This window comes from Pseudophryne corroboree, chromosome 2 (genome assembly GCF_028390025.1).
Source record: "Pseudophryne corroboree isolate aPseCor3 chromosome 2, aPseCor3.hap2, whole genome shotgun sequence".
Classification (NCBI taxonomy): domain Eukaryota; kingdom Metazoa; phylum Chordata; class Amphibia; order Anura; family Myobatrachidae; genus Pseudophryne; species Pseudophryne corroboree.
The window spans coordinates 581,104,700-581,127,923 of record NC_086445.1 but is presented as its reverse complement, the minus strand read 5'-3'; the positions used below and the strand labels follow the sequence as shown (position 1 = coordinate 581,127,923).

General features: G+C 45.4%; 1 protein-coding gene across 2 annotated transcripts in view; it reads left to right on the top strand.

Annotated features, from left to right (window-relative positions):
• Positions 1-23,224, top strand: part of HNRNPR (heterogeneous nuclear ribonucleoprotein R) — a 216,393-nt gene that overhangs the window by 165,428 nt on the left and 27,741 nt on the right. For both annotated transcript variants that reach the window (XM_063954493.1, XM_063954492.1), the window contains exons 5-7: positions 4,988-5,123; positions 5,478-5,683; positions 6,915-7,064. In XM_063954493.1, the coding sequence (XP_063810563.1) occupies positions 4,988-5,123; positions 5,478-5,683; positions 6,915-7,064 (492 nt within the window). The remainder of the gene's footprint in view (positions 1-4,987; positions 5,124-5,477; positions 5,684-6,914; positions 7,065-23,224) is intronic.

The window sequence follows — 23,224 nt, the reverse complement described above, 5'->3', positions numbered from 1 at the left end:
TGTTTTAGCTTTCACTGAAGCCTCTTAAAAAAGCAGAGGCAAGCACAGGTTCAAGTTGAACCCCCATGGGCTACTTTTGCACAGACATTATCTAGGTCACCCTTTTAACCCTTACATGCATCATTCCTCCTGGGGTATTATCACATCAAGCACAGGAATTGGCAGCCTCTCAACATAGGCCGGTGGTATGTAAATCACATAGACATGATACAACCTCTTCATAGTCTACACATGTTTCAGATAAGGACTCGTCGGAGGATGAGGACTCATCGCACTTCAGGTCTGCACACAGAGACGAGGAGGAAGGCCTCAGCTCAGTGGACATACCTGAGCTTAAATAGTGCTATGAAAGCCATTCTGTCCTTAGAAGAGGCAGCAGAGCCTTTGTTAAAAACTAAGGCACCTGTGTTTAAACGTCCCAAAACAGTTAGGGTTGAGTTTCCTGGGTCAAATCAGCTGACGGAAATTATGCAAGAGGCTTGGGTTGCGCCCAGTAAGAAGTTAGAATTCCAAGGAAATGGAGTTCCAATTATCCTCTTCCGGCTGGGGACTGTTTAGGAAGGAAGGTGGCTCCCAAAGTAAATACACATGTCATTAGATTGGTGCAAAAATCTACATTACCTCTGCCTTCAACATCAATAAATGATGCCACGTAGAGGAGAGTCGATGGTTTTCTAAAAACTATTTTTTCCTTGTCTTGGGCAATCATAAGACCAGCCATGGCTTCAGCCTGGATGGCGATAGCAGTGGCAGCCTGGGCTGATGCATTGGAGGAAGATCTTTCAATAGCATCTAAAGAGCAAAAATCCCATATTGCACATATCAAACAGGCGGCGATGTTTATGGAAGCGGCCTTGGATATGGGTACAATTGCCTCTCAGGCATCAGCTTCAGCAGTAGCAGCTCGCAGAGCGGTTTGGCTACGCACATGGAAAGCTGACTCAGAATCCAGGAAGGTTCTGGAGTGTTAGCCTTTTTTACTGGAGATATTCTTTTTGGTAAAGAATTCAACATTGTTTTGGAGTCAGAAGCAGACTCCAAGAAAGTGAAGTTTCCTTCCACACAAAAAGGATTATGGCAAACAGTACCAATCCAACAAGTCTAGTAAGACTAAAAAGCATTGGACTACTGGAGGACTTATTCAGTTTGCACAGATTTGGTAGCAGTCTACCACAGATGCCTGGGTGCAAGAAGTGGTATTTCACGGTTATGCATTTGCTTTCAAGAAACACCCTCCTCAAAAGTTTTTTTTGAACCAGCCCGTCTTCAGTGGAAACGAAGGCCAGAGCTTTGCAAGAGGCAGTTAAGCAGTTGCTTCAGTCAGGAGTGATAATTCCAGTTCTTCCTGCACATACTACAACCTGGTTCTAGTCCAGAAGCCAAATGGGTCGTTCCGGCCCATACTCGATCTCAAAGTGCTGAATAATACGGTTGGGTGCCTCGGGTTCATATGGAGACTTTTATGTTCCATTATTTTGCTATGGAGCTGGAGGTTTTTATGGTATTCCCGGATATCCAGAGGCTTACCTACATGTGTTTATAGGGGTGGTCTTCAGTATGCCGGCGGTCGGGCTCCCGGCGACCAGCATACCGGCGCCGGGAGCCCGACGACCAGCATACCGGCGCCGGGAGCCCGACAGCCGGCATACCGACGCTTATTCTCCCTCGTGGGGGTCCACGACCCCCCTGGAGGGAGAATAAAATAGTGTGCCCGTAGCGTGGCGAGCGCAGCAAGCCCGCAAGGGGCTCATTTGCGCTCGCCACACTGTCGGTAAGCCGGCGGGTGGCCTCCCGGCGCCGGTATGCTGGTCGCAGGGAGGCCGGCCGCCGGCAGATCGTAGTGAACCCGTTTATAGCACTGTCCCATCAACGCTAACTTAAGTTGCTATCCTCCAGCAGCATTTTTCAGTTCAGGTCCTAACATTTGAACTGGCCACAGCTCCCGGAGTATTTACCAAAAATATGGTGGTAATGGCATCTTATCTAGTCAGTAGGGGATAAGGATTTCCATACCGCAACGACTGATTAATCCTGGTACAATCTCGGGAATGGCTTCAGTGTCGACTGCAACAGACAAATGCTTGATTGCAGTGACACGATTGACTCATAAATTGGGCAAAGTCATCTCTGGTTCTGTCACAACGGATTACTCACTTGGGGTCTGTGTTGGAATTTGGTATTCAGAGTAATTTTACCTGTGAACAAAATATCCAAAATTCATTTATTGATTCAGGAGTTGCTACACAGTCAAACGGTATCCATTTACGCCATAGGTCTGCAAACTCTGTCCTCATTACCCCACACAGTGCATGTTTTGCATGTAACCCAGCAGGTGCACAGGTGTATTAATTACTCACACATTTTAAAAGGTCCACAGGTGGAGTTAATTATTTCATTTGTGATTCTGTGAGGAGACCTGCAAAATATGCACTGTGTGGGGTAATGAGGACCGAGTTTGCAGACCTATGATTTACGCGGTAATGCTTGTGATGGGATTGATGGTGTTGACATTCGACATGATGGAGTGTACTCTGTTCCACTCGGTACATCTGCAACGTCTGATCTTTTCCAAGTGGAATGGTTTTCATCAGACAATAAAAGCGCAGATTATGGTTTTTCCTCTGGAAGAGAGGAGGTCAATATCCTGGTGGCTATAGACATCCTATCTGGATAAAGGGAGACACCTTTGGATATCAGATTGGGAAACTCTGACAATGGATGCCAGCTTTCAGGGCTGGGTAACAGTGTCAGGAAGAAGTTGTTTCCAGGGTCAGGGGACCAAGGAAGAAAGTTGCCTGCCAATAAATATATTGGAACTTCGGGCCATATATATGGCATTTATTCAGGCAAAGAACATCCTTCAGGGGAAACCAGTTCAAATCTGCTCGGACACTGCAATGGCAGTAGCGTACCTCAACCATCAGGGATGAATTTGCAGCCAAAACACAATGAAGAAAGTAAGTCACACGTTAAGGTGGGCAGAACTTCATTATCCAGCCTTGTCCGCAGAATTCATTCCAGGAGTCCTAAACTGGGAAGCGGATTTTCTCAGTAGACACGCTATTCATGCACGAATGGGCTTTACACCCCAAGGTCTTACAAACTCTGGTAGACAATGGGGGTACCAGAGAGAGCTCTCATGGCGTCCCATCAGAACAACAAAGTTTCCGCATACGGGTCAAGAACAAAAGATCCCAGAGCGACTTTTGTGGATGACCTGTCAGTGAGATGGAACTTTCGTCTGACTTAGGTGTTTCCACCAATCGCCCTGTGACCCAGGGGGATGCAAAAGGTAAGACAAGGTAAGGGTGCTGTGATACTAATAGCTCCGGCTTGTTCCAGGAGGCAGTGTTACACAGATCTGCAGAGGATGTCGATGGATGCTCCATTCCTACTACCTCAACATCCAGATCTACTGGCTCGTGGTCCTTGCTATTACAAGCACTTGGATCAACTGTCTTTGATGGCGTGGCTCTTGAGACTTCCATCCTGAAAGCAAGAGGATCTCGCAACAGGTAATTTAAGAAAGTACTCAGAGTAAGGAAACCTTCCTTTTCGAATTATCACCGAATATGGCAAGCCTATATTCAATAGTGCAGTGACTGGAAATTTGACCTTAGGTTTCAGAATTTCAGAGACTTAGCATTCCTATAGGCAGGAATGGACTAAGGTCTGCGGGTGGCTCCTTGAGAGTGCAAGTGTCAGCATTGACTGTATGGTTCTAAAAGGAAAATTGCTAACCTACAGGATGTGCGCACTTTTTTCTACAGAATGCTGGAGATTCAATCTCCTTTTGTTCCTCCTACAGTGCCTTGGGACTTAAGGTTAGTCCTAAAGGCCCTTCAAGTTTCCCCATTTGAACCATTAAAAAGAGTGGATCTTAAATGGTCGACAGCTAAAGTTCTCTTTATACTGGCAATTGTTTCAGCTAGAAGAGTTTCAGATTTAGGGGCATTGTTTTGTCACCCTCCATTTCTGATTTTTTATTTTTTTTATCCAGATAGAGCGGTTCTCAGAACCAAATCTGGGTATCTTCCTAAAGTGGTGTCTAAATTCCACCTTAACAAAGAAATTGTAGTCCCGGCCTTCCAGCGGCCGGACCTTTCTGCGGGAGATGCATCGTTGGACGTAGTCCGTGCCTTAAGGATCTACATGGATCATACCAGTGTCATTAGAAATACAGAGACTCTCTTCGTTCTCTGCGGAATTCACAAGAGGATGGCCTGCTGATAAGCAGACACTGGCGAAATGGCTTCGGATGACAATTTTAGAAGCATACTCTCAACCTGATCTCCCTGTTCCGGATAATGTGTCTGCTCACTCTACTCGTAAGGTAGGACCATTATGGGCCGCACGACGTGGTTCTTCAGTAGAATAGATATGTAAGGCAGCCACATGGTCTTCCATTAACACATTCATTAGACATTATACCTTATGCCTCTCAGAGCGCTGAATTCGGGCGAAGGATTCTCCTGTGAGGAGCGTCCCCACCACTAAATTGCTTTGGGACATCCAAATGTTATCCTGTGGATAACCTGTGGACCCCGTCGGAGAAATATTCGATATGGTAAAACTTACCGTTGATAACGTTATTTCTCCTAAGTCCACAGTATCCACAGGGATCCCACCCTGACGCACCTGATTTGAGAATCCTTTCACTCACTAACCTCTTCCTTTTTGTACGGAAGGGTGTGCATGTGTGTTCTTCTTGTCTGATTAGGGCTCTCTATGATGCTCCTGCCTTGAGCTTTGAAAAACAACTGATTTTGCCTGAGCCAGGAGGCGGGGATATATGGACGGTCCCGTTGCATGCTGGGAGGCTGAAAGCTTTGACCGATTTGTGCAAATTCGCTGTTGCGTCATCATATCCCAATGTGATCCTGTGGATTTATGGTAAAACTTACCATTGATAACGGTATTTCTCCTAATGAATATTTCATCATTGTACAGGCCTTTTTTAATACCATTTTGTTTTGGTGCTTTTTAGTGTGACAACTATGAAATCCGCCCTGGCAAACACATTGGAGTATGCATTTCAGTGGCAAACAACAGGCTTTTTGTCGGTTCTATTCCCAAAAATAAAACTAAGGAAAATATTCTGGAGGAGTTCATTAAAGTTACAGGTACTAATATCAAACTCTGTTTAGCCAGGTGCTGTATCTGCAGCATTTTATATGCTTGGGGAAGTGAACCTGATTGAAAAAAATTTACTTTTTCATTTTTTTTTTTTCAATTCTACATGTGTGTAATGCACTAACTCAGTGATGGCTAACATTGACACTCCAGCTGTTGTTGAACTACACATCCCAGCATGCCCTGCTACAGTTTTGGAATTTGGCCTATCTAAAACTGATGCAGGGCATGCTGGGATGTGTAGTTCAACAACAGCTGGAGTGTCAAGGTTAGCCATCACTGCACTAACTACTGTATATTACCACATTTTTCTAATACTCATTTAGTATTTATGTACGTTTCAGAGGGCTTAGTAGATGTTATTCTCTACCATCAACCTGATGACAAGAAAAAGAACCGTGGCTTTTGCTTCCTAGAGTATGAAGACCACAAGACTGCAGCACAGGCCAGACGTAGATTAATGAGCGGCAAGGTGAAGGTTTGGAGCAATGTAGTAACTGTAGAGTGGGCAGATCCAGTGGAGGAACCAGACCCTGAGATAATGGCAAAGGTGAGTGATTGATTGTTTCATTCAAATATTCTTTAACTTGTAGTTGATGATTACCCACTCGCACGAAAGTGCAAATGAATACAAGTGCTATGCGCCGTATGTGGTCACTGTTATGCGCCAGCCATTGCCTGTATTTGCAAGTGCATCCAGAAGCCATGTGCCACAGATTTTCTTTGTTTCTTCGCACTGGAATAGCGTGTTTTATTTCAATACAATTTCTAGGAAATATTCTACATGCTGAAAGCCCATTGAAATGAGTTAACTATTAAAATTAATATGATAAACTTTATAATTTAAAAATACTAAAATGGGCAATGCAGGGTTAAAGCATAACAGTGTCCCCCTAATCTGTGGATACTTGGGATAATGTATAATATTGGGATACCAGAATAATGGTCCTAAAGCAGAGCTATAAAATGTAAATAAAACCTACATGGTTGTTAACTTTTATTACAATAAACTCTCTAAACTTTTGTGATTGGCTAGTGGGTGGGAATCATGGGGACTCCCTGCTTTGATCACATATGAATTGTATCTCTATGTGGGTAAAATATGTGAAGGTCCACCCATGTTTGTGTACTATTTATTTTAATAGCCAACTCATTTTAATGGTTTACTACAGGCAGCAGTATTTTTTGGATATGGCGCCACAAGAAACAAAAAAATAGACACAATCAATATAAAAAGGTTCAAATAGACAATACAAGGGGCAAGATTTGATAGTAAGTGAATGACAAGGAATTAAATACTCAGTGACACTGTGCCTTGGAAAAGCTGGACAGAAATAATCAGTGATGTGAATGTGGGTGTGGTTCACTGTAGAGAGGTTGAGTGCAAGGAGAGAACAACAGGATGGAGGATCCTGCCCATGAGAACTTACAGTCTAGGTGAGTGCACATGATCATTGGAATCAATTAGCTAAATATAGCACAACTTGGCTTATCAGTGCAGCCCACTAGACGTATAGAGTAGCATACTTTAAAAATACTGTAAAGGAGCTAAACGTGCCAACAAAAACGCACTGCACAGACTCATACTTTTTACTACGAACTGGTCTGGATGGGCATGACTTTGCAAGCCTTACACTTCATTAAAAGCAAGTATTTAAAATAGTGCTAAAGATTTATGTATATTCCTTTTTCTCTGAAACCTTCCCATACAGCATAAAGTTTGTACTCTCACTAATAACATAAGAATCATTTAGGTCTTCACTCTTGAATTGTCCTTTTAGGTTAAAGTACTTTTTGTGAGGAATCTGTCTTCCACAGTAACTGAAGAGATTCTAGAGAAAGCTTTTTCAGTTTTTGGAAAGCTGGAACGGGTGAAGAAACTGAAGGATTATGCTTTTGTACACTTTGAGGAGAGAGACTCTGCAGTGAGGGTGAGGCCAGATATATTTTTGCTGAATAAATAATGTGGTAAAATGTAAGCTCAGAACTTTGCTCTTTGCATATCTAATCTCTCAGGGTATTTGCTACTGCTGTGGTGGGTGAAATAGCCTTTATCTATCTATCTGTCTGTCTGTCTGTCTGCCTGTCTATGTGTATGTATGTGCTGGTGTGTGTGTATGCGTGTGTGTGTGTGTATATGTATATATATATATATATATATATATATATATATATATATATATATATATATATATATATATATATATATTATAGTATAGTATCCAAATAATCCGGCACTCTTGCTAATATCCAACTACCTGGGTGCCATTGTCAAATATTGCATACATGGTAGGGTCCGAACAAGCAAATGCTCCAGACAGGCACGGCACTCCAGGACTAGGTGTAAAGATATTTAATGATCCAGCTTCAAAGCACAAGCATGTTACAATGCTGCATTTCGGGCCGTGCAAGGCCCTTCATCAGGTAATGCTGGTGCTGGCAACAAAACGAACAAACACACATAGAACATAAAACTCACCTATATAGCGTCCCCATGCCGGCGGCTACGGAACAGCGCGGAACTTCCGGTCAGTGCAGGACGCCCGAATGATGACATCATCGGGAAGCGGCGGTAACCACAGCAACCCGACGCCCAGAAGTGCGGACGCTGTCCACAGCCGTGCTGCCTGACAGGGGGAGGCTATAAAACATAAATACATACAGCAAACGTGAAAATTCAGAACCAAGAGACATACAGTAAATAAACATGGTGTTAAAGTGTTAATATGTCAGGATTTATCTATGACACTACATCTTATCCTAAGACACACTCCGCCTAACATAGCAGTACATAAAACATTAACATAAGAACAGGGGAAGCCAATGCAAATGATACATACATAAATATAGATAGCCTCGGTGTGGATACTGTATGTACCTCACAAACCATTAAGCCATGGATCCAACTAACACTCACCCAATCCTAACTAATTGCTAGAATCACTAAACTAGGACTACTTAAACTGTAAATAATTCCAATTGATCTTCTCATTAAGTCCTAGAGGTTGCAATGTATTTAGCCTAATGATCCACTTAGCCTCCAATCTATGTAGGGCTAGAACCCTATCCCCTCCTCTAGGTAATTCCGGTACGTGATCAATCATCTGATAGCGAAGTTCAGATAATGCATGAAATTTGTCACAACAATGTCTAGACACCGGTTGTTCATTTACATTACCCGCTAATGCCTGGCTAATATTCGAGCGATGTAACGCCATTCTTTCCCGTAACGTGCGGGTAGTCAGACCCACATACATTAATTTGCAAGGGCAGATAATAACATAAATTATAAATCTGGTCGTGCAATTTAAGACCTGTTTGATGTCAAATCTATGTTTGGTAACAGGATGACTAAACCCTGATCCTGTAATTAGAGCTGAGCATGTAATGCAGGAAGGGCATCTATAAAACCCTGGTTTTTTGACCGATCCAAAAATGCCTGGTTTGGGAGTATAGTCGGTAATATCAGTTTTAACCAATATGTCGCGCAAGTTGCGACCCCGTTTGTAACTCGTCATGACCTGTGTATTCTGAAAGCACGGTAAAGATTTATCTGTATTAATTATAGGCCACAAGGCTCTGCTCGCACGGGGTATGACCGGGCTGGCAGTGGAGTATCTCGTGGACCAAATAAACTTATTATGGTCATCCTTCTTCTCAGATGATTCCTGAAGTATGTTCATCCGATCTTTACTCAAAACACGAGACTTAGCTACTCTCAAATCTCTAATGTCATATCCCCGACAGCAAAATTTATTGACAACCTTATCTAAGGCCTCATCTAACTGCGCAGGATTACTGGTGATGCGAGCCACCCTGAGCATTTGAGAATAGGGCAATCCCTTCTTTAATGCCACTGGGTGATGACTGCTAGCATCAAGAAGTGAATTTCGATCCGTGTCTTTGTAAAATACAGTGGTACTCAATGTACCATTTTTCAAATGGACTGTAACGTCCAAATAATCAATTTGATCAGGTTTACAAACAAACGTGAATTTTATAGGACCTGGCATCTGGTTAATGTTTTGCACCATTTCACAAAACGAGGCAGCAGTGCCCTTCCATAGCATAAATAAATCGTCTATATACCTGGTGAACCAAATAATATTGTCACTGTATATAGCATTTTCAAAAATTAATTTCTGTTCTTGGTCGAACATAAAAACATTGGCATATGCCGGTGCCACGCTACTGCCCATGGCACAGCCCGCTAGCTGTAGATAAAAGCTACCATTGAACAAGAAATCATTTTTGGTAAGTACCAATTCTAATAATTTCAGAAATAAATTTTTTTCCAAACAAAATTCAACATCAAGATGACTAATAAATCTATCCATGGCGTCTAACCCCTCTCTATGTGGAATAGACGTATAGAGGGAGGTGACATCCATGGTGCATAATAGCGTATCATCTGGCAATCCATCAAACTCTCTGATTTTCTTCAAGAACGTCGTGGTGTCTTTAAGGTAAGTGTGTCGTGTGATCACGTGAGGTTGGAGGAGGGAATCTAAAAATTCCGCTGTTGGCTGGTATAAAGATCCCCTAGCCGACACTATGGGACGGCCCGGAGGATTGACAAGGCTCTTGTGGACCTTAGGCAGTGTATATAGGCAAGGAATTATAGGATTCTTCGGGATAAGTGCATCCTTGAGCTTCAGATCCAGCAATTTGTCTGAGACCGCCTGGTCCAGAATAGTATTGAGTTCATTCTGAAATCTCATGGTCGGATCATTCTCTAATCGCATGTAGGTGTCAGTACAAGCCAATTGTCTCATGATCTCCTGAACGTACTGCACTCGATCTTGCAGTACAATACCCTCACCTTTGTCAGCCGGGCGGATTATGATGGATGTATCCTGACCCAGATCTTTCAATGCCTTCCGTTGGTCATATGATAAATTATTATAAATTGGTTGTGGGGTACTGATGAACCTATTAACTGAGTCATCCAACAACCGTCCGAACGTTTTTAACGATGCATTGTGGGAAATAGGATCAAATTTAGAGATATGATATTTCTGAATAATATGGCTGGCTGGATCAGATTGTGGTTGACTGATTGTGTGTTGATAGAACTCTCTCAAACGTAATTTCCTGTTCATCTGATGCATATCGGCCTGCCACTCAAAGGGGTCATGATGATTTGTGGGGACAAAGGAAAGTCCTTTATTCAATACTTCTTCCTCAACTGATGTTAAGTGTCTTGAAGATAGATTAAAAATCAATTTTTCTTGGACTTGTTTCCTTTTATTGATCCTTTGACTTTGTCCACCCCGTCTCGTGGGCTTGGACCAGCCTCTGCTCTGGCCCTGGTGGTAGCCCCTAAAGGGGGACGTTTTGTTAAAGGAACATCATCTGAGTCTGCGACCACAAAGTCGCTGTCGCTGTTAGATGAATAATGATCTTTATCAGGGCGTTGTCGATTTGTGCTGCGTGACTGAGCTCTATAGTTAGACTTAGCGGAATCCGTGCCCGTCAGCCATCTATAGACTTGAAAGTCCTCATAGTCATTTTGGACCACCTGTAGCTTTGATTTCTTGAATTTGAGCAATTCTTTTCGATGATTCTCTATTTGTTGCGTCAATTTAGCCCAGGTGGCTGCATGGCTCGGGTCCGAGATGATCGCTGCATGTGTAGTTTTTAAGAGCTTCGATTTTAGATTTCGCCACTTGTAATTCCCGACCAGACTCCTCTATAACGAGAAGCATCAAGTCGAAACTACATTTATTTAATACAGAGATCCAACGACGGCAGAACTCGGGATTGGTCCTCCCTATAGTCGGGGTGTTGCGGACTCGAAAGCCCCGCGGGATCAATTTTTGTCTGAAATAATCTGACAAGGTGGAGCCGTGCAATAAATAATCCGTCTCTCGTTTTTTCAAACGTAGCAATTGTTTAAACACATCGTCAACTGTATCGTCCAGTGCCTCTGGCACACAATCCTCAGCAAATAAAATGCGGTGAGCCTGTGCTTTGCTGAAGCTCAATGTGTCACAAATCTGAGATGATGTATCAATAGATGGACCGGCCTCCACTCTGTCCGTATCTGTGATCTCCATGTTAGGAATAATTTCCACCAATGGTGGTCCTTAATCACAAATGCCAAAATGTAGAAAAAATAGTTTAAAAGTCAATAGGTGCCTTGATACATAGGGGTGTCACCCCAATAATAAAGTATCCAAATAATCCGGCACTCTTGCTAATATCCAACTACCTGGGTGCCATTGTCAAATATTGCATACATGGTAGGGTCCGAACAAACAAATGCTCCAGACAGGCACGGCACTCCAGGACTAGGTGTAAAGATATTTAATGATCCAGCTTCAAAGCACAAGCATGTTACAATGCTGCATTTCGGGCCGTGCAAGGCCCTTCATCAGGTAATGCTGGTGCTGGCAACAAAACGAACAAACACACATAGAACATAAAACTCACCTATATAGCGTCCCCATGCCGGCGTCTTCGGCTACGGAACAGCGCGGAACTTCCGGTCAGTGCAGGACGCCCGAATGATGACATCATCGGGAACCGGCGGTAACCACAGCAACCCGACGCCCAGAAGTGCGGACGCTGTCCACAGCCGTGCTGCCTGACAGGGGGAGGCTATAAAACATAAATACATACAGCAAACGTGAAAATACAGAACCAAGAGACATACAGTAAATAAACATGGTGTTAAAGTGTTAATATGTCAGGATAAGATGTAGTGTCATAGATAAATCCTAAAACACACTCCGCCTAACATAGCAGTACATAAAACATTAACATAAGAACAGGGGAAGCCAATGCAAATGATACATACATATATACATATATATACATCCTGCTTTCCATTTTGTTTCTTTAGCAATCCTAACCTTTCTAGACCAATGAAAAGAAAGACTGTTAACCACTTGTCTGGCGTGGTCGCGTCATTTGCAACCACCCCAGGCTGTGCGTTATCTGACCTGGTCGCAAACAATGCAACCAACCAGAAACACAGTGGGTGGCTGCTAGAAGATAATCTGCTAACAGCCTCCACTCTGAGAGGGACCCCTTCCGACCCCTCTGCATCCCTTCCCTCTCCCCTAGTGTCTGTCTTACTGCTGACCACCCACCCGGCGACTGATGGGTAATGTAAATGAGCCCCCTCCCCTCAGCCAGCCGGTGTGTACCTGGCGTCTGCTCAGATGAGTGTTCCCTGGGGAAATCAATGTTGAGATGGTCCAATGGTGATGATCACAATGTTCCGACGCTTGAAAGGAAAAAACAAACAAACAATATTTAACAAATGTTACTTTAAAAAAAAAAAATTCTAAAATGATTTTGAGTACATTTTAAATACCGTATATGTTCTAGACCAAATTAAATCATAAAAAAACTCTCATTCAGAAAAATCACAGATTTAACCAATTTGTATGACCAACTGTTTTTGTCCGTTTTACAGTGTTTTGGAGCAAATGGTCGATTGTCATTTATTCTCATCCATTACCAGATTTTCACTACAACCAGCCAGATATGGCAGATCTGCTAGATAATTGTATAGAGTATGCCCATCTTTAGACTGTAACTATATTATTACTTCTGAATACTTCTGATAATTATCAAGGGGATGTTTATTCTAATGAGTATAACTGTTTCTGAGAGAAATCTATTTTTTCTGAATGTCTGCTACATGTGGCTCCATACTCGAAAAACAATAATTATAATTCCACTCATTTTTATTTATGTAGTAGCTAATCCATTGTTCTTCCAAATAGATTTATTGCTAAATTGCAGTGGTATTCCACTTAACCATTAGCTTTTACATCCACATTTGAAGACTGCTATCCCCCAGATGTCGTGTAATTACCGGCTTAAAATAGTGGATCAATATACAAAAATCTACATTTAGTTGTTTGTTTGTTTGTTTTTTCCATTGTTTTATACTGCTTTCAGACAGAAGCGAGGGCTTTAACCTAGCTTTTGAAACAAGAGGGCTTTAACCTAGCTTTAGCACAAGAGATGAAATTCCTGGGGCAAGCATTTGGACATGGGAATTTGCTGGGGGCAGACAGGCTTAACCCGGGTTCTTTTTCTGTGTGAAAAGGTCCATCTGGGTCCAAAGTCCCGGGTACTCAACCCTGGTTGTAACCATGGTTGAACACAGAGAATGGACCCGGGTTGAGCCGGATTTCCCTGGCAGTTTACTGGTATTAGTGTACATTTTAGTTTTTTATTGATAATATGAAAATATGTTCCCCATTTAGTAAATAGTTGTTTGTCTGGTTATCCATATTTCTCTTACGTCCTAGAGGATGCTGGGGACTCCGTAAGGACCATGGGGTATAGACAAGCTCCGCAGGAGACATGGGCACTATAAAGAACTTTTAGTATGGGTGTGCACTGGCTCCTCCCTCTATGCCCCTCCTCCAGACCTCAGTTAGATTTTGTTCCCAGAGGAGATAGGGTGCATTACAGAGGAGCTCTCCAGAGTTTCTCTGAAAAAGAATTTTGTTAGGTTTTTTATTTTCAGGGAGCACTGCTGGCAACAGGCTCCCTGCATCGTGGGACTGAGGAGAGAGAAGCAGACCTACTTAAATGCTAGGCTCTGCTTCTTAGGCTACTGGACACCATTAGCTCCAGAGAGAGTCGGAACGCAGGTCTCACCCTCGCCGTTCGTCCCGAAGCCGCGCCGCCGTCCTCCTCGCAGAGCCGGAAGATAGAAGCCGGGTGAGTATAAGAAGAAAAGAAGACTTCAAGGCGGCAGAAGACTTTACCGCTGCGCGCCATTGCTCCCACACGCTACACACACAGAACGGGCACTGATGGGTGCAGGGCGCAGGGGGGGCGCCCTGGGCAGCAATAAACCTCCGGACTGGCATTTCAGGGCACAATTAGGCTGCTGGGCAGTAAATGTAGAGATCCCCCGCCATTTTTTTGAAAATTACAGCGGGACCGAAGCCCACCGCTGGAGGGGGCGGAGCTTGATCCCTCAGCACTAACAGCGCCATATTCTCCACAGAAGCTGCAGAGAAGCTGCCTCCCCGGACTCTCCCCTGCTGAACTCGGTGACGGAGGGCTGGAAAAGAGGGGGGGGGGGGGCACAATTATTGGCGCAGTGAGTGTATAACATTGATATATATATATATATATATATATGCGCTGTCTGGGTTTATTCCAGTGTCAGTTGGCGCTGGGTGTGGGCTGGCATACTCTCTCTGTCTCTCCAAAGGGCCTTGTTGGGGAATTGTCCCCCTATAGATATATCCCTGTGTGTGTCGGGGTGTCGGTACGTGTGTGTCGGCATGTCTGAAGCGGAAGGCTCGTCCAAGGAGGAGGTGGAGCAGATGAGTGGTGTGTCTCCGTCGGCAACTTCGACGCATGATTGGATGGACCTGTGGCATATGTTAAATGCAAGTGTGGCCTCATTACATAAGAGACTGGACAAAGCTGAGTCCAGGGAAAAATCAGGGAGTCAATCCTCGGATTGGACTGGGTCACAGGGCCCATCTGGGTCTCAAAAACGTCCCCTGTCCCCAATAGTAGACACGGATACCGACACGGATTCTGATTCCAGTGTCGACTACGATGATGGTAAATTGCACCCAAGGGTGGCAAAAAGTATTCACTGTATGATTATTGCAATAAAAGATGTTTTGCATATCACAGATGACCCCTCTGTCCCTGACACGAGGGTTCGCATGTATAAGGAAAAGAAACCTGAGGTAACCTTTCCCCGATCTCATGAGCTTAACGAGTTATTTGAAAAAGCTTGGGAAACTCCAGATAAAAAATTGCAGATTCCCAAAAGGTTTCTTATGGCGTATCCTTTCCCTGCACAGGACAGGGTACGTTGGGAATCCTCTCCCAGGGTGGACAAGGCTTTAACACGCCTGTCAAAGAAGGTGGCGCTACCGTCTCCGGAAACGGCAGCCCTCAAGGATCCTGCTGTTCGCAGGCAGGAGACTACTTTAAAGTCTATTTATGCGCATACAGGTGCTTTGCTCAGACCGGCGATAGCATCGGCATGGGTATGTAGCGCGGTTGCAGCATGGACAGATACCTTGTCAGCTGGCCTTGATACCCTAGACAGGGATACCGTTTTATTAACCTTCGCTCACATTAAAGACTCAGTCTTATATATGAGGGACGTTCAAAGAGATGTTGGGCTGCTGGGTTCCAGAGCCAATGCCATGGCGATTTCTGCGAGACGAGCTCTATGGACCCGCCAATGGACGGGTGATGCAGACTCAAAGAAGCATATGGAGGTTTTACCTTACAAGGGTGAAGTGTTGTTTGGGGAGGGGCTCGCGGACCTGGTTGCCACAGCTACCGCGGGTAAATCTACCTTTTTACCTTTTGTCCCCCAACAGCAAAAGAAAACTCCACAGTATCAGATGCAGACCTTTTCGGTCGCATAAGTCCAGAAGAGGTCGGGGTTCCTCCTTCCTTGCCAGAGGTAAGGGTAGAGGAAAGAGAACACCTGCTTCGGCTAGTTCCCAGGAGCAGAAGTCCTCCCCGGCTTCTACAAAATCCACCGCATGACGCTGGGGCTCCCCTAAGGGAGTCCGCACCAGTGGGGGCACGCCTTCGACTTTTCAGCCAGATCTAGATGCTTTCAGACGTGGATCCTTGGGCGATGGAAATTGTCTCCCAAGGCTACAGGTTGGAATTCGAAGAGGTGCCCCCTCGCCGATTTCTCACGTCGGCCTTGCCAGCTTCACCCCCGGAGAGGGAAGTGGTGTTAGCTGCAATTCAAATGTTGTGTCAACAGCAGGTGGTGGTCAAGGTCCAACAGGGAAAAGGGTATTATTCCACCCTGTTTGTGGTCCCGAAGCCGGATGGTTCGGTCAGACCCATTTTAAATCTAAAATCCCTAAACCTGTACTTGAAAAAGTTAAAATTCAAGATGGAATCGCTCCGTGCTGTAATATCCAGCCTGGAAGGGGGGGATTTGATGGTGTCACTAGACATAAAGGATGCATACCTTCATGTCCCTATTTATCCCCCTCATCAGGAGTACTTGAGATTCGCTGTACTGGACTGTCATTACCAGTTTCAGACGTTGCCGTTTGGGCTTTCCACGGCCCCCGAGGGTTTTCACCAAGGTATTGGCGGAGATGATGGTGCTCCTGCGCAAGCAGGGGGTCACAATTATCCCATACTTGGACGATCTCCTGATAAAGGCGAGATCGAGAGACCAATTGCTGAAGAGCGTGTCGCTCTCCCTGAAAGTGCTGCAACAGCGTGGTTGGATTCTCAATCTGCCAAAGTCACAATTGGTTCCAACGACTCGGCTGTCATTCCTATGCATGATTCTGGACACGGAACAAAAGAGGGTTTTTCTTCCATTGGAAAAAGCCCAGGATCTCGAGAACATGGTCAGAGACCTGCTAAAACCAAAAAGAGTGTCTGTTCTTCAATGCACTCGTGTACTGGGAAAAATGGTGGCAGCCTACGAGGCCATCCCCTTCGGCAGTTTTAATGCGAGGACTTTTCAGTGGGACCTTCTGGACAAGTGGTCCGGGTCCCATCTACAAATGCATCAGAAAATATCCCTGTCCCCCAGGGCCAGGGTTTCTCTCCTGTGATGGCTGCAGAGTGCTCACCTTCTAGAGGGTCGCAGGTTCGGCATTCAGGACTGGGTTCTGGCGACCACGGACACGAGCCTCCGAGGGTGGGGAGCAGTCACACAAGGAAGAAATTTTCAGGGATTATGGTCGAGCCAGGAGGCTTGTCTACACATCGACATACTGGAATTAAGGGCCATATACAACGGCCTACGACAAGCGGAGAATTTTCTTCGCGACCTACCGGTTCTGATTCAATCAGACAACGTCACAGCCGTGGCTCATGTAAACCGCCAAGGCGGGACAAGGAGCAGAGTGGCAATGGCGGAAGCCACCAGGATTCTTCGCTGGGCGGAAAATCACGTAAGCGCTCTGTCAGCTGTATTCATTCCGGGAGTGGACAACTGGGAAGCAGACTTCCTCAGCAGACACGATCTCCATCCGGGAGAGTGGGGACTTCATCATGAAGTTTTTGCAGAGATAACAAGTCGTTGGGGAATTCCTCAAATAGACATGATGGCGTCACGCCTCAACAAGAAGCTTCGGAGGTATTGTGCCAGGTAGCGGGACCCTCAGGCAGTAGCAGTAGACGCCCTAGTGACACCGTGGGTGTTTCAGTCGGTCTATTTGTTTCCTCCTCTTCCTCTCATCTCAAAAATATTGAGAATCATAAGACAAAGAAGAGTGTAGACAATACTCATTGTTCCAGATTGGCCTCGAAGGGCCTGGTACTCAGATCTTCAAGAAATGCTCACAGAAGATCCGTGGCCTCTTCCTCTCAGGGAGGACCTGTTACAGCAGGGGCCATGTGTGTTCCAAGACTTACCGCGGTTACGTTTGACGGCATGGCGGTTGAACACCGAATCCTAGCTGGGAAGGGTATTCCGGAGAAAGTCATCCCTATTCTGATGAAAGCTAGGAAGGAGGTGACAGCAAAGCACTATCTCCGTATTTGGAGGAAGTATATATCTTGGTGTGAAGCCAAGAAGGCTCCTACGGAAGAATTCCATCTGGGTCGGTTTCTCCACTTTCTACAGACAGGAGTGGATATGGGCCTGAAGTTAGGCTCCATTAAGGTACAGATTTCGGCCCTATCTATATTCTTCCAGAGGGAATTGGCTTCTCTGTCAGAAGTCCAGACGTTTGTGAAGGGAGTGCTGCGCATCCAGCCCCCAGTGGTACCGTGGGACCTTAACGTGGTGTTGAGTTTCCTGAAATCTCACTGGTTTGAACCTCTTCAAACAGTAGATTTAAAATTTCTCACGTGGAAGGTGGTCATGTTGTTGGCCTTGGCATCTGCAAGGCGGGTATCAGAATTGGCGGCCTTGTCCCACAAGAGCCCCTATTTGATTTTCCATGCGGATAGAGCTGAATTGAGGACACGTCCTTAATTTTTGCCTAAAGTGGTTTCTTCATTTCATATGAACCAACCTATTGTGGTGCCTGTGGCTACGAGGGACTGGGAGGACTCCAAGTCCCTGGATGTAGTCAGGGCCTTAAAGATTTATGTAGCCAGGACGGCTATGGTTAGGAAAACAGAGACTCTGTTGTCCTGTATGCGGCCAACAGGATTGGCGATCCTGTTTCTAAGCAGACTTATGCTCGCTGGATCTGTAACACGATTCAGCAGGCTCATTCTACGGCCGGATTGCCGTTACCAAATTTAGTGAAGGCCCATTCCACTAGGAACAATTGCACAGGGCAACTAAAATGGTGCATGGCCTACATCACAAAACTTTCACGGAAAGGCTAAAAGATCTTAACATGTATAGTTTGGAGGAGAGAAGGGAAAGGGGGGACATGATAGAAACTTTCAAATATATCAAGGGTCTTAACAAAGTTCAGGAGGGAAACATTCTTCAAAGGAAAAGAAGTATTAGAACTCGAGGGCATACATTGAGACTGGAGGGGGGGAGGTTCAGGGGAAATTTAAGGAAAAATTACTTCACAGAAAGGGTAGTGGATAAGTGGAATAGCCTCCCATCAGAGGTGGTAGAGGCTAAGACTGTAGGGCAATTTAAACATGCTTGGGACAGGCATATGAATATCCTTACAAAGAATTAAGGTTAAAAAAGGGTTGAGATTGCCTAAAGGATAAAATAAAAAAGGGGCAGACTAGATGGGCCAAGTGGTTCTTATCTGCCGTCAAATTCTATGTTTCTATGTTTAAGGTGGGCTCGTCTTGGGCGGCTGCCCGAGGCTTCTCGGCATTACAGCTTTGCCGAGCAGCTACTTGGTCGTGTTCAAACACGTTTGCAAAATTCTACAAGTTTGATACCCTGACTGAGGAGGACCTTGCGTTTGCTCAGTCGGTGCTGCAGAGTCATCCGCACTCTCCCGCCCGTTCTGGAGCTTTGGTATAATCCCCATGGTCCCTACGGAGTCCCCAGCATCCTCTAGGACGTAAGAGAAAATAAGATTTTAAACCTACCGGTAAATCTTTTTCTCTCCTAGTCCGTAGAGGATGCTGGGCGCCCGTCCCAGTGCGGACTAAATCTGCAAGACTTGTATATAGTTGTTGCTTACATAAGGGTTATGTTACAGTTGTGATCGGTCTTTGACTGATACTGTTTTTTGTTCATACTGTTAACTGGTTGCGTATATTCCAGGTTATATGGTATGATTGGTGTGGGCTGGTATGAATCTTGCCCTTAGATTAACAAAATCCTTTCCTCATATTGTCCATCTCCTCTGGGCACAGTTCTCTAACTGAGGTCTGGAGGAGGGGCATAGAGGGAGGAGCCAGTGCACACCCATACTAAAAGTTCTTTATAGTGCCCATGTCTCCTGCGGAGCCCGTCTATACCCCATGGTCCTTACGGAGTCCCCAGCATCCTCTACGGACTAGGAGAAAAAGATTTACCGGTAGGTTTAAAATCTTATTTTAATTATTTTTTAGATCGTAACACATGGTGATTTTTATACATGGTGATTTTGGATAGATAACAAATGGCAATTTTATCGGTTTATCTGATTTTTCTTAAAATCAACCCCCTTACCTTGTATTTGTTGATGTGCCATTTATCCAATTCCATTGTTCAATCCTAAAATTGTTGGTTACATGTTTTCCTATTTTAGTTCATTCTGTATTTTTCAAACTTACATTATCAGGCTTGCCTATATAAGCAATATTTGCATTTGATCACTAATACCATCATTTTTCCTAGGGGACGTATTTACCAGAAAAAACTCCATAACATTTTAATGCATTGCACCCTAACATTTAAAATGTATAAAATCTGTAGCTGGTGATATATAATATACTACAGTTAGCTATTCCTGTATGGCCCATCATAATTAACATTTAGCCTTAACATGTCAGGATGCCAAACTATTGACTTGCATAAAAGTGTGAAGGGCCATACAGACTAGACGATTATTTTGACCAATATGGCCGATACCGACGATTGTGAACGATCTAAATCGTTCACATCGTCTAGTGTGTATGGTCCTACCAATCAATGATGCGCGCATCCGCTGATTGCAGGTTGGCGGTCGGAGGTGCTGCATGCTCAATGTGAGCAATGTCACTTGTGACATTGCTCATCACGGCAAGTGTATACGGAGCCACGATGAGCGATGTTCACAATGTGACATTGCTCACCTTCCCTGGCAGCAGATCCCTCCCGCCACTGGCTCCCACCTCGGCAGCGGCCCCCACGTCCCGCCCCGGCAGCTGCTCCCTCTCCGCCAGCAGCTTCATTCTAGCTGAGCCGTTGACGGGAGCTCACTATCTCCGTCCACTGTCCCACCAATGACATTTCGCTTACGTCCTAGACGATGCTGGGGTCCATTTTAGTACCATGGGGTATAGACGGTTCCGCAGGAGCCTTCGGCATTTTAAGACTTTTCAACAGTGTGAACTGGCTCCTCCCTCTATGCCCCTCCTCCAGACCTCAGTTTAGAAAATGTGCCCGGGAGACTGGCTGCACATCAGTAAAGCTCTACTGAGTTTTGCTGAAAAAGACTTTGTTAGGTTTTTTTATTTTACAGAAAAGCTGCTGGCAACAGTTTCCCTGCTTCGTGGGACTTAGGGGGGGGAGTAGGAACCAACTTCTTAGTTAGTTTAATGGCTCTGCTTCCGCTGACAGGGCACCATTAGCTTCTGAGGGGTACTGAACACAGCCCTTGCCTGGCTGCTGCTCACTCCCACAGCACTGCCGCGACCCCCTAACAGAGCCAGAAGTCAGAAGTCTGGTGAGTATTAACCGGAGACCTGCAGAGAGGGGCCCCCCGGTCATCATGGCGGCATAAAGTTACCAGCACAGCAACGTGTCTCTCAGCAGCAACGTGTCTCTCAACACAGGGTGGGGGGGCGCGCTCTCTGAGGGACATGATAAATCCTTATTCTCACTGGCAAAATGTACATACATGTGAGCTGCTCATGTACACTATGCCCACTAGTATAAATATTACTGTGGCTGAACCGCGCCATTACAGGGAGCGGGGCTTCACCTCAGAATTGCTTGTAACACTCTTTTGGCGCCATTTTCTCCTCACAGAGACGCCGGAGTGCTGATCCTACTGGCTGCTTCTCCTCACACATCGCTGATACAAGTACCAGGGTGTTATAGAAGGGGAGGGGAGCACATATTTTATTGAAGTCTGCGGGCTTCACATTGGATATAAAGCGCTGTTTTGGTGTATATGTATATTCATTGTATGTAATACATATAGGGCGCGTGGTGTGGACTGGCAATTCCCTCTGGGTTCCTCTGACAGACATTAGTGTAGGTCTGTCCCCATTAGCTCCCATGTGTGTAAGTGGTGTGACTGTACACGCGTGTATCATGTCTAGAGAAAGTAGTTCCCCAGAGGAAGACATTTTGGAGGCACAAGAGTATTCTGAGCCTGTGTGGGGAAAAGCTGCAGAGTAATATGTAAATTCTCTTAGTGTGAACAACAGATATGGCGGATGCTCTGTTTGCTGATTCCTCCACGTCACCCACTCGGGACCCCTTCCAGTTCCCAGAAAAGGTCTCTGACCCAAATTCTGCAAAGGGACACTGACACAGATTCCGACACTGAAGTCGACACTGGAGATTTGAAGGGGGTAGATCCCAAACTGGCTAAGAGCATTCAATGTATGATAGTCACTATAAAAGAGGTGTTGGAATTTGCTGACACAACCCCTCCACCTGAGGAAAAAGATTATTTCTCCTACGTCCTAGAGGATGCTGGGGACTCCAAAAGGACAATGGGGTATAGACGGAATCCGCAGGAGACATGGGCACTTTAAGACTTTAATGGACGTGAACTGGCTCCTCCCTCTATGCCCTTCCTCCAGACCTCAGTTAGATTCTGTGCCCAGAGGAGACTGGTCACACACTAGGGGAGCTCTACAGAGTTTCTCTAAAAAATACTTTTGTTAGGTTTATTATTTTCAGGGAGCACTGCTGGCAACATGCTCCCTGCTTCGTGGGACTGAGGGGAGAGAAGCAGACCTACTTCTGTGAGTTCAAAAGCTCTGCTTCTTAGGCTACTGGACACCATTAGCTCCAGAGGGTCTGATCACTTGGTATAGCCTAGCTGTTCGTTCCTGGAGCCGCGCCGCCGTCCCCCTCACAGAGCCTGAAGTAAGAAGCCGGGTGAGTAGCAGAAGCAAGAAGACTTCAGAGGCGGCAGTTCTTCCTTGAGGTACCGCGCAGCCATTGCTCCCACACACACAAGGCACTACATGGGTGCAGGGCGCAGGGGGGGCGCCCTTGGTAGCAATAAAACCTCTAACTGAGACTGGCAAGTTGGTATACAGTGCATAGGCACTGTATACAGACCCCAGCCAGTATAAAGAAAAGCGGGACACAAGCGCGCCATTGAGGGGGCGGGGCTTCGTCCTCCAGCTCTAACCAGCGCCATTTTATCTCCACAGCTTGCTGCAGAGACGCTGCTCCTGGCCCTTCACTGCTGTCACGAGTAACAGGGTGCAAAAAACAAGGGGGGGGGGGGGGGCGCACAGCAATTTGGTGTTGATTATTATTATTATATAAAAGCGCTTATAGGTCTAGGGCATTATTTAATTCTTTCAGACCGGTGAGGCGCTGGGTGTGAACTGGCAAACTCCCTCTCTGTCTCTCTGAAGGGCCTTACTGTGGGTCTGTTCCCTATAGCCCAGTGTGTTTGTGGGTGTCTGTACGCGTGTCGACATGTCTTAGGCTGAATGCTCTTCCCAGGAGGGGGCTGTGGTGGGGGCTGAACAGAATGAGGGAGTGAATCCGTCGGCACCGCCGACTGCTGATTGGGTAGAGATGTGGAGTGTTTTAAATACAAGTGTGGCTTTGTTGCACAAGAGGATGGACAAATCTGAGGCTCAGAACCAAGCATGGAGACAATCCATGGGAGATGTTTTGGCACAATCTCACACCCCCTCAGGGTTCCAGAAACGTTCATTTACCCAGACAGCAGACACAGATACCGACACGGATTCCGACTCCAGTGTCGACTATAATGATGCCAAGTTACATCCTAAGGTGGCTAAGAGTATTCAGTACATGATTGTGGCAATAAAAGAAGTGTTACATATCACAGAAGACCCCGCTGTCCCTGAGAACAAGGGTCTGTAT